The 16,126-nt window shown below is 34.5% G+C and overlaps 1 protein-coding gene across 7 annotated transcripts in view; it reads left to right on the forward strand.

Annotated features, from left to right (window-relative positions):
• PUM2 (pumilio RNA binding family member 2) overlaps nucleotides 1–16,126 on the forward strand; it is a 92,161-nt gene that overhangs the window by 49,299 nt on the left and 26,736 nt on the right. For 5 of the 7 annotated variants that reach the window (XM_036873073.1, XM_036873074.1, XM_036873075.1 and 2 more), the window contains 3 exons: nucleotides 8,306–8,449; nucleotides 8,566–8,856; nucleotides 13,006–13,242. In XM_036873073.1, the coding sequence (XP_036728968.1) occupies nucleotides 8,306–8,449; nucleotides 8,566–8,856; nucleotides 13,006–13,242 (672 nt within the window). The remainder of the gene's footprint in view (nucleotides 1–8,305; nucleotides 8,450–8,565; nucleotides 8,857–13,005; nucleotides 13,243–16,126) is intronic. The other 2 variants (XM_036873078.1, XM_036873079.1) reach the window with 1 other exon arrangement.

Here is a 16,126-nt window from a genome sequence, read left to right on the forward strand (position 1 = left end):
GTTTATTTGCTTCTCCCTTTAACTTATTGCTTATTGTTTTAGACTTTTGGTGCTGGTCCTATTATCCATTTCTTATAAATGCCTTTGCTCCTCTTCCTCATATTCAGCTCATGTTCTTATTTACTAAAAACATCAAGGTATTTTGCTATTAATTTTATCAACTTTGGTCTTCTCAAAATTTATTTTTATGTTCACTTCTTTCCATTCTATAAGAAAGCTCTTTATTGCTTTTTTTTGTTTTGTTTTGTTCTGTTCATCAGTGAACTCTGTCTTGGTACTCCTAAAAGAAAACCACTTTTTACACGATATTTGTCTAAAAACAATTGACTATCTTCGGAGTGATGAGAAAATTAAAAGCAGGTAAAACTTTTAGGAAAAAAAAACAGATTATTTTACCTAACCTTCTAAGCCACAACATTTAGTCCCTTTACAACTGTAAATGTAAAAATCATTTTCACAAAAAGGGCTTTACTAGAAATAATATTTGTGTGCCTAAGTGACTTGTTGACTGTTCATATGATTCCCTCACTGTAAAACTTTTCTCTGATACCTTCTGTACTTTATTCTGCCCAGGACTATGATGAAATAATTCTCCCTTATTCAAATAGTTACATAGATATAAAGTTTTATGTGTTGTATCTTTATATGTTTTAAAGATATAAAGCTAATACAAAAGCTTGCTTAGAAAATTGTTGTTTATTTCTTCAAATCTCATGCAGTCCTTAGCTTTTCCACCTTCTACCCTTCACTTCTCATCCATCAAATCCCTGTTCCTTGTACTGTATTGATTATAGACTTTCAATCCTTCTGCTTGATTATATATGCCATCATTGTTTTTTAGTCTTGTATTTTCCGTCTTTCTCCCTCTGTCACCTCCTTTTCCATAACCACGATGCTAGTCTGCCTCTTCATCCTAAAAAGCTTTATCTCTCTTGTGCTCCCCTCTTATACTACCTTTCAGAATTTACATTCTACCCCACACTTCTTTTAAGCCCCGCCTCCACGATTCCTTTTCAGTAGCTCTAATGTAACAGTGCCAAAGTATGACTTTCTGTCCTCCATCCTTACTTTTCTCAATTCTTTGTTGTATTACACAACTTTGTTGTATGTCCAACTTTCTGCAACTCCTCTCCACTACATTTGTGTGATATTTTACTCTCCCGGCTCTCCCATCTTTCTCATTGCTTTTTGTCAGTCTCCCTTTCCTCTGTATATCACTTAAGTGTAAAAGACATTCTGGCTTAGTGACTAGATGCTTTGGAGTCAGATCTGCCATATTGCTCTGCCACTTAATTGTGTGACCTTGGCCATGTTACTTTCCTCTTTGAACCTTAGTTTCAATATTGGAAAAACAGGGATACTTTATATTTTTTTGGTGGAAGAGTCTTAACTACTTTCATCTTTTCACCTGTCATTCCTATACCAGTAAACCAGTGAGTTTACGTCTGCATCTTGGATTCTTTTCTGAACACTTAACACACTTCTACATTTGTACAAGATATTAGCCTGTATATGTTCCTGCCACTCCTTAAACTGAAAATGTCCAAAAATGAACTCACCTCTCCCAAATTTGCTTATCTTTTTGTTTACCCTATTTCAGTATTAACCCCGCTATCCCCTTGAGCTAGAAATTTTTGGCTTCATTCTCAGAGTCATCTTTAACTCTTGGTTTTCTTCTGTGCTCCACATTCAATGACTTGCCAATTGTTGTTTATTCTCTCATGTTCACTTCTTTTCATCTCTGCTATTCTTGTTCAGCTTCTCCTGTATCCTCCCACCAACTCTGTCTGCCTCCAATCTCTTCTGTTTATTTCATCTTTTTATTCTCCTCTCAGTTACCTTTCAAAAATACAGGTTAGTTTATACCATTCTGGTTCTTAACATTTTCATTAATATAGCTCCAAAATATTGATACCTTTTAACCGAATCAGTAGTGTCCTGGTCCTATGCTTTAACACACCTGGACCACATACTGTTCCACAAACATCCTTTTATGCCTTTAGCCCTAGCTAATACTTTTAGTTTAGAATACACTTTTATAAATTTTAAGCAAAATTGGGGTATATACTTTTACATTTTCCTTTTTAAAGCCTTGCTTTATACTTTGTGATTAACTTTCCTTCTCATCGTTTAATATGATCCTTTCCATGAAGCCTTCCCAAATCTTTCCCAGTGCTTGTTCATTAATACTGTTCCTCCTGGGACTTCCCTGGCAGTCCAGTGGTTAAGACACAGCGCTCCCAGCGCAGGGGGTGTGGGTTCGATCCCTGGTCAGGGAACTAAGATCCTATAGGCTGTGTGGTGCAGCCAAAAAAAAGAAAAATAATAATCATTCTTTTTGCCATTCTTGTGGCACATAACTTGCTCCTTTCTTTACTACTTCTGTCTGCCTTGCATTTCATTTAGCTATTTGTGGTTTGTTTTCTTAATTTAATTATTTTACCAGGTTTGGAGGTGTAAAGTGTCTTAAAATTAAAGTGGAAGAGTTATGTATTTCTCCCTAAGGAAAGTTATTTGATCAATGTCATGTCTGAAAATAAGTGGCATCTTAGAATTAAGAATATAGTACATTATCTTTGCTACAAATTGTATAATTCTTGAGTGTGGGGACCATGTCTTTTTTAATCTCTTGTGTCTTTTAGATAAGTAACAAAAAGATAATACAATAGAAATTAGAAACTTTTGAACTGAATGATTATGAAAATGCTACATATTTAGACTTGTGGACTACACTTAAAAACAAAACATAGAAGAGGAGTATGTAGGCCTTTTTTTTTTTTTAATTGAAGTATAGTTGATTTACAATGTTGTTAGTTTCAGGTGTACAACAGAGTGATTCAGTTATATTTATATATATATATTATTTTTCAGGTTCTTTTTCCTTATAGGTTATTATAAAATATTGAGTATAGTTCCCTGTGCTATACAGTAGGTCCTTGTTGGTTATCTATTTTATATATAGTAGTGTGTATATGTTAATCCGAAACTTCTCTGATTTCCACCCCCCCCTTCCCTTTTGGTAACCATAAGTTTGTTTTCTCTGTCCGTGGGTCTATTTCTGTTTTGTGCGTAAGTTCATTTGTATCATTTTTTTTTTTTAGATTCCACATGTAAGCAATATCATATGATAGTTGTCTTTCTCTGTGTGGCTTACTTCACTTAGTATGATAATCTCTAGGTCCATCCATGTTGCTGCAAATGGCAGGAGTATATAGGCTTCAACGCATACGTTAGAAAATAAAGTTTCTATCTGGGAACCATGAAATGAAGAGAATAAACCCAAAGAATTGTAGAAGGAAGCCAAATAATAAAGATAGAAACTGATGTGGATGAAATAGACGACAAACATATAGTTAAAAGAGTCAGATTATCCCAAAATTTACATCTTTGAAAGGACTAATAAAATTGATAAACGTCTGAGAGGTTCATCAAAAAAAAAAGTAAAGAGAGAAGACATAATAACCAATATCAGAAAAATAAAATAATCATAAGAGGGTGTTAGGAACCAATCTCATGTTAAGAAATTGGAAATTGTAGACAAAATGGACAAATAACTAGAAAAATGTAACCAAACACACTCAAGGATATATAGAAAATCTAAAGTTCATTACCATTAAATCAATTGAGTAATCAAAAATATTCCAAGAAAATTCCAGGCCAACACAACTTCAGTGGTGAATGATATCAGGCATTCAAGGAAGAAATAATTCCAACAATTCCAATTTTTAAAATTCCAGAGAACAGAAAAAGAGGGTGTTCTTCCCATGCCATTTTATGGTACTAGCATAATCTTGATATTAAAACCCGTCAAACAGTGCAGAAAAGGAAAATTGTAGGCTCATCAGACTTATGAACATGGATTTAGAAATCCTCAAATATTAGCAAACCAGATGTAGCAATATAAAGCAGGATAATATATCATGAACAAGTTGGTTTTATCCGAAGAACGCAAGATGAGCATTAGTAAATCACAGTGTAATTCGCCACATTAAAAGATAATAATCGGGCTTCCCTGGTGGCGCAGTGGTTGAGAGTCTGCCTGCCAATGCAGGGGACACGGGTTCAACCCCTGGTCTGGGAAGATCCCACATGCCGTGGAGCAACTGGGCCCGTGGGCCACAGTTACTGAGCCTGCGCGTCTGGAGCCTGTGCTCCGCAACAAGAGAGGCCGCGATAGTGAGAAGCCCGCGCACCGCGATGAAGAGTGGCCCCTGCTCACCGCAACTAGAGAAAGCCCTCACACAGAAACGAAGACCCAGCACAGCCATAAGTAAATAAATAAATAAATAAAAATTAAAAAAAAAAAAGATAATAATCATAAGAACTTCTCAAAAGATGCAGGAAAAGCATAATAAATTTATATATTGACTTTTTTTAAAAAAAAAACCTCTTTAACAAATATGAACCAGAAGATAACATCTTTAATATGCTGGGGAGTCGGGAGGGAATTAAACACCCCACCCCACTTCCCAAGGATGATAGACTTTCCTATTTATAGGAAATACTTGAAAGTGTTCCATCTAAGACTGGGATTAAGACAAGGATTTCTGCTAACAATACTTCTCTTCAACATTATATTAAAGAGCCTAGCCAGTATATAACATGAGAGAAATTCTAGTAAAATGAAAAAGTTCTGTAAATAGAAAAACACAACTGTCATTTGCAGAAAATATGATTGTATTAACTGAATCTGCAGATAAAGTGTTAGAATTAATGTGTTTTTGTTAAGGTTTTTGGATATAAAAATCAGGTTAAAAATCTTTTTCTGTTAACCAACAGCCTTTTCTTTTTCTTATTTTTTTTCTTTCTGACATGCTGCGCTGCTTGCGGGGTCTTAGCTCCCCAACCAGGGATTGAACCCAGGCCCACAGCAATAAAAGCGCTGAGTCCTAACCGCTGGACTGCAAGGGAACTCCCAACAGCATAATGTTTTGAAATGAAAAATTTGAAGGTTATTATTTACAGTAGTCAGAAGTACCTAGGAATAAGTCTGACAGAAAATGTGCCCAGTTTCTATGGGAAGCAGCTTTGTTTAGACATTAAAGGAGACCTAAATAAACAAACCATTGGGCAACGCAATATTTTAAACTTGCCAGTTCTCCCCATATTAACCTGTAGTTTTAGTGCATTTCCAATCAAAAACCCAATGGGTTCTTTCTGTGGTTCTTTTTGACAGCTGATACTAAAATTTATTGAAAATGCAAAGAGTCAAGATTAGCCAAAACATTCTTAAAGAACAAAAATAAGTAGAAGGACTTGCTCTGTTCTAACTTACAGAGTAAGATTTACTCTAAAGCTGCAGTTGAATTACTGCATGGACAAACAGACCAGTGGAACAAAGTAGAGACCCCAAAAGTGAGATCCCAAAAGAAATGGCCACCTAATTAATAGCAAAGAAAGCAGCAAAAAGCAGTAGGGAGGAATGAATGACTTGTTTTATAAATAAGATGAAATAAAATTGATGATTTGGGCAACAAATTGAACTGCTGCCTTATCGTGTGTTCAGTACTCAGCTCCATTTGGATTTTAGACCTAAGTGTGGAAAAGTGGAATTTTAAAGCTATTAGAAGATAATATAGGGAAATTTTTTTATGAAAATAAAGGAAATAATAAATTTGAACCCATTACTTCAAAAGTCACCATAAAGAGAATCACAGGTCAGGCTAAGAATGGAAGAAGATATTTGCAATACATTAAAACGGTGAAACACCTGAATCCAGCATACATAAAGAATTATAAATCAATAAGAAAAGGCAGACCAATAGGAAAATGGGTGAAAGAGACTTGAACAGCTGTTTCCCCAGAGGAAATCCCAATGCCTAATTAGCATATGAAAAGATGCTCAGCCTCCTTATGGGGAAAGAAAATCAAAACCACAACAGAATACTTCTGCCTATCTTTCAGATTGGCCAGTTTTTAAAAGTCTGACATTGTCAAGTATTACTGAAGTCATGGAGCAGTGGGAACTCTAATACCAAGGTGGTAAGCGTGTAAATTTGCACAACCACTTTGAAGGCAGCTCGGCATTATTTGCCAAAGTTTGAAAATACACATGCCCTTTGGCCCAGGGTGTCAACTACTAGATATATACCTTAGATTAGAGAAATATGTACACATAACACACCAACATACATATACAAAAATGTTTATGTCAGTACTGTCGGCAGTGGCCCCAAACTGGGAACCGTGTAAGCGTAGAATGGATAAATTCATTGTGGTGTTTGTCCAATGAGGTGCTATACAATAATGAAAATGGAAACTAGAAGGTCTATGTATAACCACATGGATGAATCGTACCTAAAATTTTTTAAATAATTCAAACCAAATGATTGTTTAGAGAGAAGCATTTATGGGAAGTAGAATGTGTAACTCTAAGGGAAAGAGAAAACTGGTAGAGCAGGGACTTTGGAGAGGTGGGTTGCTGGGCAGTTTTCTGTTTCTTGGCTTGGATAGTAGTTATACTTTTTTGTGTTGTAGTCATTATAATGTACTGTTTTTTGTACTTTTTATGTGTTTTATTTCACAATAACAATAAAATTTTTGAACACCTAAGTATCATGCTCTGCTAATCAAGTACATTTTCTGGTTAAGAAAAAAATTACTCTTAGCCCCCTTTCTGTAGCTCCCCTCTGGTCCTTTTTTTTTTTTTTTTTGCAGCAAAACTCCTCAAAAGCATTTCTGTACTTGTTTATGGTTCTTCCATTCTTTACTGAATTCACTACAGTTTGGCTTTTATCCTTACCAGAATGACTTCCATGTTGCTAAATTCATTGGTCAGGTTCTCAACTCTTAATGGCTTTTAGCAGCATTTGACGTTGTTGATCACTCAGTCTTCGTTCAAATTCTTTTTTCTTTGGCCTCCAAGAGACCAAATTGTTTGAATTTTCTTTCTTCTTTACTGGCTATTTCCTCTCAGTCTCTTCCCTTGTTCCTGCTCTCTCCAGCCTCTTAATGTAAAGTACCCTCAGGCCGTAAGCCCTGCCCTTTTATTTTCTTGGTGATTTCCTCCTTTTTAGCTTATACCATCCTTATGTTGACCACTCCCATATTTATAATTCCAGCCTGAACCGCTCTCCTGAACTCTAGACTTGCATATCCTATGCGACAGTTACAGTTGGATATCTAATAATCTTCTCAAACTCATCATGTTCACTCCATGAGGAGAGGGCTTGAAAGCTCTACATTCCCTCCTAGGTTTTGCCCGATGCTTCTCTTCATTTGGCTGGTTCTCCTAATTCATATCCATTGTATTAGTAAAATGGTAATTGCGAAGCAGAATTACTGTATTTAATTAAAACAGCCTTTGCATGTGAAAGTTTCGGTCTTAGTGGGGAAAGTAGTGTTTAAATTTAAAAGTATCCAAGGTTACCAGTGCATTTTTGCAAGTGGTCCTCAGACTTTTGAGCCTGAGTCTCTGTTACTGTATAAGACAGCCTTTCTCAACCTGCGTTCTGGGAGAGAATAAGTCCTATTGCCTTAAAGTATCCACTGTATATATATAGTTAACTTCTCTCCCATGCATCTTCAGTGGTACTTACTATGCACCATCCTTGAGAGAATTGGCAAAATAGTCACTTTTCTGTTTGAAATAGTCATTTTCTGTTCTGTGGTTCAGATGAGGAGTCCCTACTGAGAAGGTCTGTGAAGAGATAAACTTCACTCACCTGTCGTTCTGAATAATGCAAATTGTCACCTGCCTTGTGGTAAAGGCTGTAATAAAACTAATGCCTATGTGATTTTTATTCAGACTCCAGCTTGAGAACCTTTACAAATTGACTGTTAAACCTTATGATTTTGAGTTATCTGTTTATATCATGATTTAATTTTTAAAGGGCTGCTTACAAATGAAAATCTAAGGGAATGCTGGTAATGGGGCACTTGGTTTAGAAATTTACTAAAATTGCATAATAAATCGTACAGTGTTCTCCCTCACTTCCCTTAGTCTTTCTATCCATTCTCCTCTCGGGACAACTGACTAAATGGTAATAACTTTCAAGCATCAGCCCTTGATTACCTATGGTTTCAATATCAAGGAATATATCTCATCATTTTGTTGTCCATAAGCGAGAGGCATCCCTGTTAAAATTTAGGAAAAAAATTTATTTGTGCTTTACTATATTTTCATATATTTAGTAATATCTTCTCAGCTGTGTTTTCTTTTTATATGGTGACTAACGGTTTTTATATTAACAGCATAAATAGCTGTGTTTTCTGGTTGATAAAAACACAAATGCGGGGGAAAATAAATACATGTTTTCTATAATAAATGTTTTCATTGGTAAACATTTATTTTAATATTATCTAGGCTATCAAGTACTAACTCCAACTGCCTATTATGATCAGACTGGTGCCTTAGTGGTTGGCCCTGGAGCAAGAACTGGCCTTGGAGCTCCAGTTCGATTAATGGCTCCAACACCTGTTTTAATTAGTTCAGCAGCAGCACAAGCTGGTAAGTGTAACTGACATTTTCAGGGATAATATTTTTCTGGTGTTGTTTGAGATGTTTTAAAAATAGAAAATGGTTTTCTGGGTAGTTTTAAGAAGTGTCTGAAATTTAATTTACAGCAGCGGCAGCAGCAGCTGGAGGAACTGCAAATAGTCTCACAGGCAGCACAAATGGTCTCTTCCGGCCACTTGGCACTCAGCCACCACCGCAGCAGCAGCAGCCGCAGCAGCCGAGCACTAATCTGCAGTCTAATTCATTTTATGGGAGCACTTCTTTGACTAATAGCTCCCAGAGCAGTTCTTTATTTTCTCACGGACCTGGCCAACCTGGAAGTACATCTCTTGGCTTTGGAAGCAGTAGCTCTTTGGGTGCTGCTATAGGCTCAGCCCTCAGTGGATTTGGTTCATCAGGTAAGTTTCTTTTTAAGATGAGTGTACTCTGCTAAGTGGACATGAGGTATATGTATTTGTTTTTAATATTAATATAAACAGTAATAGCTTGTGGTGTAGAAAGGACAGGAATAAGATACTGGTTTATTGGTTTAGTTTTGTAGCTGAAAAACCACCTCCTGCAACATCTAGGAATGCTTAACTCATTTCACGCAGCCCATGCTTTACTCAGATATAATACATTTTCCCCTGGCTTTAAGAATTATATTACTGTAATTTTTGTTTTAGTAAGGTTTGTTTGGGATAATATATATTATGCTAATTACTAGCTCTTCCCTTTGCTCTATAATATTAATGTTCGAGGAAGTAAATATTTTTGCCATCTTAAGTTTCTGGTGTTTTAAAATAATAATCTTTGTGTTCTCATCAGGTGATTTATTCTTATTAAATGCTAATGGTTGTTAATGATCTTTATTTGGTATAATATATAAAAATAAAATACGATGTAATGTTCTAAACAGAAGCCCCTAAGATAAATATGCCTATCTTTATATTAAACAACTTAGCCTTTATCACTAAAAGTTCATTTAAAAGGACTTTTTTTCCCATATCCTAGTTCTATATATAATCCTTAAGAAATCCAAATTTTAAATAGCTTCACAAAATAAATAATTTACCCACACAAACTGATTTTGTAACTGAGGAAGAGCTGAAATCAGAAGAGGCCCACACTGACACCCTGTTGACACACATTGCATTATCAGTCTCTGGTGTTTCCAGAGTATTCAGGAAACAGGGAAAAAACAGCTTACTCTCATTCTCTTGGTACAATTGACAGCCTTTTCTTTATGAGGGGCAGGGCCATTTATTCACACCTCAAGAGGTTTTTTATTCCTCTCGTGTCCTTGAGTCTTAAAATCTGGTTCTCATCTGTTTTCCCACCACATTAAATTATATTCTTTTCTGGTGTGAAAAATGGCAAAACTAACACATGCCAGTCATTACTAACTGTGCTTGCCAATTTTCTAAGACAGTATCTTCTGAACTTCTTGAACATTCATATTTATAAATATGATGGTCTAGAACAACTATAAACTTTTAGGTGCAGAATGCTTTTTTGTTACAATGAAATACAAAAGGGAAATATATTTGCCTAATACAAAATTACCTAAAGAAATGGGCATGGGATCTTCCGAGGAAGAGTCTAGTGAACATAGAGACTGTTTAGTCTTAATTTTCCTGTTTGATTTTTTTTCATTCCTTTTGGAGGTTAGTCTTTTTATCTCTAGCCCAAGTGCTCCCATAGACTCATTTTTTTGTTTCTAACACAATTGACAAGCATTTTCCCCAAATAATCCTAGATTGCTGGAGAAAATCAAAAGAACATATAACTTTATAAAAAAAAAATTTTTTTGTGGAAATAACTAGTTTCTATAGATTGTAGACCCTAAATAATCCAGGAAAAATAGAGAAAAGACTTGATAAATCTCATGTTCCCTTTTCTAATAAAATGTCACTGATGTTCTGGTATAGATTTGTAGGAACCCCAAATTCCCATTTGTCTCTTAGTTGTTAAGAGCCTTCCCCCTGCATTCAGGAACTGGTGAGCCATCAACATTTTGTTCTCTACAGATGTCCCCTGCAGATGCCTCTTTCCCAAAAACTGATCATCTTCATTCCTCCCTTATTTATGAGCATTGCTTACTCCATTCTGATTTCCAGTTTGGGGTACCTCTGTTTTACCTTGCTTCAGAGGACATTAACAATTGCCACCCCTAAATACCAGTAAATAACCTGTCATCTCCCTCCTCTTGGACATTTCATGAGCGTTCATTCAAGTGCTGCACTTAGGTACTCTTCGAAGTCTACCCATTGCCTTTTTACATTATGGCAATTCCATACCTATATGAAATCTAAAATATAATGTGTTCATGTGCTCATGTACACACACAGTAACATATACACAGTCATTCTTTTACCCATATGATAAAATTATTAATGCTTAGTAGTGTTAAATACCCTAGTTTATAACTCAGCTCACCAGGAAGCTTAGCCATTGTAATAAAGTAATTAAATCACCATTTCTATGACCCATTAGAATGTTCTTTTACAATTGAAAGTTTGTAATTTAACATTTTATCCACAGTTGATAAATGATTAGTGACTCCACTGTCTAGCCGCTTAGATATTTTAGGTATACTTTGTTTTATATTTTGTAGTCATACTGTTGCAGATAATTTAGGCATATAGTAAAATTTAAGGAGCCAGCTTGTTAGGTTTAAAGTAAAGCTATTTCTGAATTACTTTTAAATGTTCGGCTTGGCTTTTCCTTTTTAGAGGAAAATAATATCGCATGTGTCAAAACTATGGTTTCTTTGATTATCTGCCAGGGGAATGATAGTGCTGCTGCTCTCATTACAGAGCTGTTGTCTTTTTCCTTGTCATTTAAATTGTTTTCTGAAATAAATAGGAATTTTAAATGTAGCCATGTTTTAGAAAAATCACTTTGACAGTGTCCTTTTAAATTAGCATAGTTAATACAGCATACATTGACAGTTTTACCAAAACCACTCTTACAATAGTGTTCATTTTTTGCTATTAAAAATGCATATAGTTACTAGTATTTCCCTGTAATATATATTAAAAAGTGAGAATTTCAATAAAACATGATCAGTCTTCCAGAAACTGCACTCACTGGTTTAAAAGGTTGAATACTGTTTATATAATATTTTGCTTAATACAGTAGTGTGAGCCTGGTATTTTTCCTTTATAGAATTTTAAATTTGGTAAAACCAGTGTAATTAAGTTTCCTATCTGTATTAATAAGCTTAACTTGGTCTACCATCATGTGCTCTGCTTAATTTTTCTCTTTGATCTATACCCTTATGATCTATTTATAATTGACTTGCTATTAGAAAACCACAACCTAATAGAAACTTTAAAATTCTCTTGAAAAGAATTACCATATTGGTCCGAATATAGAGCTTGTCCGTAAAAAACTTGATAGGTTAAGAAATGTATTATGAAATTATTTTGGATGTAAAAGGCTTCAGTTTAAAAAGGCTTAGAAACAGTAAAAAACATACTGGAAAATATGGGCTCTAAGTGAGACTTATGAATTGGGAGTTTTGGACAACCCTTTTAAACACTTAGTAAAGAATTTGATTATCCAAATACATGTTGATTAACAGCCAGATCTTGTTGCTTTTCTGAGCATGCATAGCTACATGGTAATGTGAACCTACCATTTTTTTATGATTTTATGAAGTGCAAAAGAAAAAAACTAGAAGGTTAATAGTTGAATTGGGGATTAAGTGAAGAACAAGAAAAATTTGGTATATAGTACAATAAGGGATGTGATATAATTGTATACCATATAAGAAAACAAAGGCTAATCAGCCTTTACCTGAGTATGGGGCTCATGAGGCCAGAAATAGAATCTTAGGAATGGAAGATCCTGAGGGGTAAGTGAACACATGTCTTTGGTTGATAACAGTAATGAGAGCTATCAGTTTTCTAAGAGAAAGTTTGATTTTTCCATATGTATTTTGTAATTTAGTTGTTGAAGGATAGGGAGAATGTGTAGTGTGAAAAGTACTGAGGAGTTAGCTGCCATCTATACTTCACAGCTGACTAATATTCGGGCCAATATGGACTTTAAAGGACTATGGTTTGAACACAAGCTGGAAGCCAAACCAAATGTGAATGGCGAGGGAAATGTATTAATACTCTGTTTATCAGTATAATCTTTTCTTGGCTTTGGGTTGAAGTCTAAGAACTTGGTTCCAGAGATTAGGATACTACCAAAATTTAACCTTATTGGAATTTAATCTCTAGCATATCCTAAAGCAGACAACTTACAATTTCAGGGTTTATAAATCATACCAGGGTATTAAAGCACAGTAATCATATGTGTCAATGGTAAATATGTGTGAAATAAGGAACATATGAGTGACTGCTCTTAAATATTTGGTTATTTTCTTGGGGTGCATTTATACCCTTTTATGATTAATAAGTTAGTATGTATAGTTATCACAGTAATTATCTTCTCTATAATGTTTCTAAAAATAATTATTGTGATCACTTCTGTTATTTCCCAGCAAGAGTTGGGGATAGGTTTTATTCAGTTAACACTGTATGTAATTAGGGTTTTTTTTATTTCTTCTTCAGTTGGCAGTTCTGCAAGTAGTAGTGCCACAAGGAGAGAGTCTCTATCTACTAGCTCTGACTTGTACAAAAGATCTAGTAGCAGCCTAGCACCCATAGGGCAACCATTTTACAATAGTCTGGGATTTTCCTCCTCTCCAAGTCCAATAGGCATGCCTCTGCCAAGCCAAACTCCAGGACATTCACTTACGCCACCGCCATCACTTTCATCACATGGATCCTCATCCAGTTTGCATTTAGGTAAAAAAAAAAAACCAAAACCCTTTTTATTTGTATGTATACATGTGAGTGTGTTTGTGTGTGTGTTTTATAATATGTGTAAAATATTTAATGTTGGATAAAACATGCCAAATTGCTTTTGCTTGTAGATATTAGCCTTTTGAAAAAGTTCTACTTTTGTGAAAATTCAAAGTGAGGGTCTAATGTACAGTAAGGTAAAGACCCCTATTGTATCGTATGTTCCTTTTATGAAATACAGTGGTGTGTTTTTTTTTCTCGTCTGTGCTTTTGATTTGTGTGTGTTTTAGGTCATCTGAAAAGTCAATTATTTATACGTGATAGTGAAAGAGATTTCACCATCAAAAGTTTGTGCACACCATATAAAATGGATAAGTAATAAGAACCTGCTGTATAAAAAAAATAAAATAAAATTCAAAAAAAAAAAGTTTGTGCACACCAAAAGCAATCATTAGTCACATAGTTATTGAACTTTAAATAATTTAGTTTAGTATGATGGTTTTTGCTTTGGCCTTTGAATGCCTGGCCATTTTACCACAGGGTTATATCAGGGTATATGAATTGAGTATGTTTGTGAGTTAGAGAATCTTATTATGTATGGGTTTGGTCCATGTAGTTCTCTTACTTTTGAACACATTGTTTAAGAAAAAAAATGTTCTAGGCTTGTTGTACCCTTGAAATCGGAACATTTAGAACTTTGGTTTATATCTGTATATTAAAATCGCCCCCACCCCAAGATTATTTGAATTGGTGGTTACCTTTTTCCCACTCCAGGAAGTATTTAGCCATGTAGTTAACAGTATATTTTGAAGGGTTTTTGGATATCAGAGGCTGTGTATGAATCCCTCCCTGTCTCTTCAAATAAAGTATTTTATTAAAATTAGATTTTGGATTTTTGTAATTCTAGTCATTTCAGCTAAAACTGAGAGAGTCTATTGCTGATTCTTATGTGCTTAGGAAGATTTAAATCAGCTTGTGATTTAAAAAGTAATGTTGCTTTTGTAAGCAGATATATTGTAAATTAGTGATTATGTTTGACCCCGCCACCCCCATCATAAGGCTATAGTTATTTTTTCCTAAAGCTCAGTAATATAGTAAGTGTCCATGTAACAAAGGAATATTTTACAGTGATCATCATTTAGATTTATGTTATTACAAAGTGGGCTAGATTTCTTTTTTAAAGACTGGTCCTCCACCCCAAATTCTGGGCCTTTGCTCTTTTTGGGGATATTGACTGTATACAACCAATTAATTTATTTGAGTGGGGTCCTAAAATCTGCTTTGCAGCACTGTTTGGGTAAACTTACCAGTTTTTAGCCTACCACTTTCCTTCATTTATCTTTTCTTAGTCGTAGGAGCTACTCAATTCCTGATTTTTATTATTTCTATTCAGACCCACTCTAACCACTCCCATATAAAACATGCCTTTGAGACTTTGAAATTGTCACCAAAATTTGGAACAAAGCAAACCTAAAAATAGACCTTTCGTAGTAGTTTTGTGTTTTATTCGTTAAGATTATATTTGTCACGTCCTGTCATTTTTTTCATAGATAAGTTTCAGATCAGATTTCTGTCAACTGTTACGCTTACGTTGTGCTTTAGTGCCTGTGTAAATGGCATTAATTATTCTACATAGCTTGCTTAGAGATTGGATTATAAGTGACTTTTTAGATGTCTCTAATTAAATAGCAATCTAGATATTTTTTTTGACTATAAAGAACCCAGGCATATAGATGCTTCTAGAAGGAATTCTAGTCAATGATGAGAAGTTATCATCGTGTGGGCCAGCAGTTCTACATTGTAGCCTGATACTTTTGTGCCCATAGTTTAAGCTAAACTCCTTAGTTTAGCTTCACCTTGAAATCTAGTATTTAAACACACCTCTGATTGAAATTGTCTGTAGATTATTTTCTTTTGTGATTCCCCAGTTTCTTCTAGCTTTAGTCATATTATGACTAGCAACCTTGTTTGTTAACAAGGAATAGACCCTGCCAAGTTGAAAATAATTAAGTAGATTTCATAAATTTGCTCTTTGTATAGTGTTCATGGAAATAATCTATCTTTCGTTTTCATGTCATTGAATCACGATGCGAGACTTACATGCTCTCCGGTCTAAAAAATATATATTTTAAATTATATATCCCTGAAGTGGATTTCTTCATGAATCAAGTTATCAAGGCTGCTGATTGATAAAATACCTATGAAAATGAATTTGCATAGCCATTTAAAAAATAATCTTACTCTGTTCACATATTAAGAATATAATATCATAAAATAGGGATAAATTCTCAGTTTCATTAGAATTGGTTGGAATTAATTAGTTCCAGCTGATTTTCTTATGAGATTTTTTTTTTAAGACACGTAACCATTATAGTTATTGGTAGGTCTGGATATCTATATTCTTAAAATATTGGATGAAACAGGTAACTTTCTTTTTTTTTAAACCACCTATGCCTTTGCTCATGCTAGTTACTTGATTCACAGGAAGAGTGAATAGCAACATTGTGTGCTTCTGGCTTTCCAACAAAGATGTTTCATTTTTTAAAAATAGTTGTCATTTGATCAACATAAGTATTTTTAGCAGGATGACCAGTAGTCGCTTTGTGATTGAAGAACAAGTATTTCAACTGATAAATTTTGGTTGTTCATTTTTTTGTAACCTAAAATATTTTTGTTAAGATTTGCAACCTTGTTGCTTTTTAAATATATTGAAGTCAGAAACATGAAAAAGTAATTTTATCTTCCATATTCTAGTATGAAATTTCTAAGAGATAGATTCCTTTTTTAAAAACAATTATAGCCACAAAATCATTATCATACCTTTTAAAATTTACAAATTCTCATTACTCTAATTTCCCTAATTGACTTAAATGTCTTTTTACAGATG

This window comes from Balaenoptera musculus, chromosome 13 (genome assembly GCF_009873245.2).
Source record: "Balaenoptera musculus isolate JJ_BM4_2016_0621 chromosome 13, mBalMus1.pri.v3, whole genome shotgun sequence".
In the NCBI taxonomy this organism is placed as follows: domain Eukaryota; kingdom Metazoa; phylum Chordata; class Mammalia; order Artiodactyla; family Balaenopteridae; genus Balaenoptera; species Balaenoptera musculus.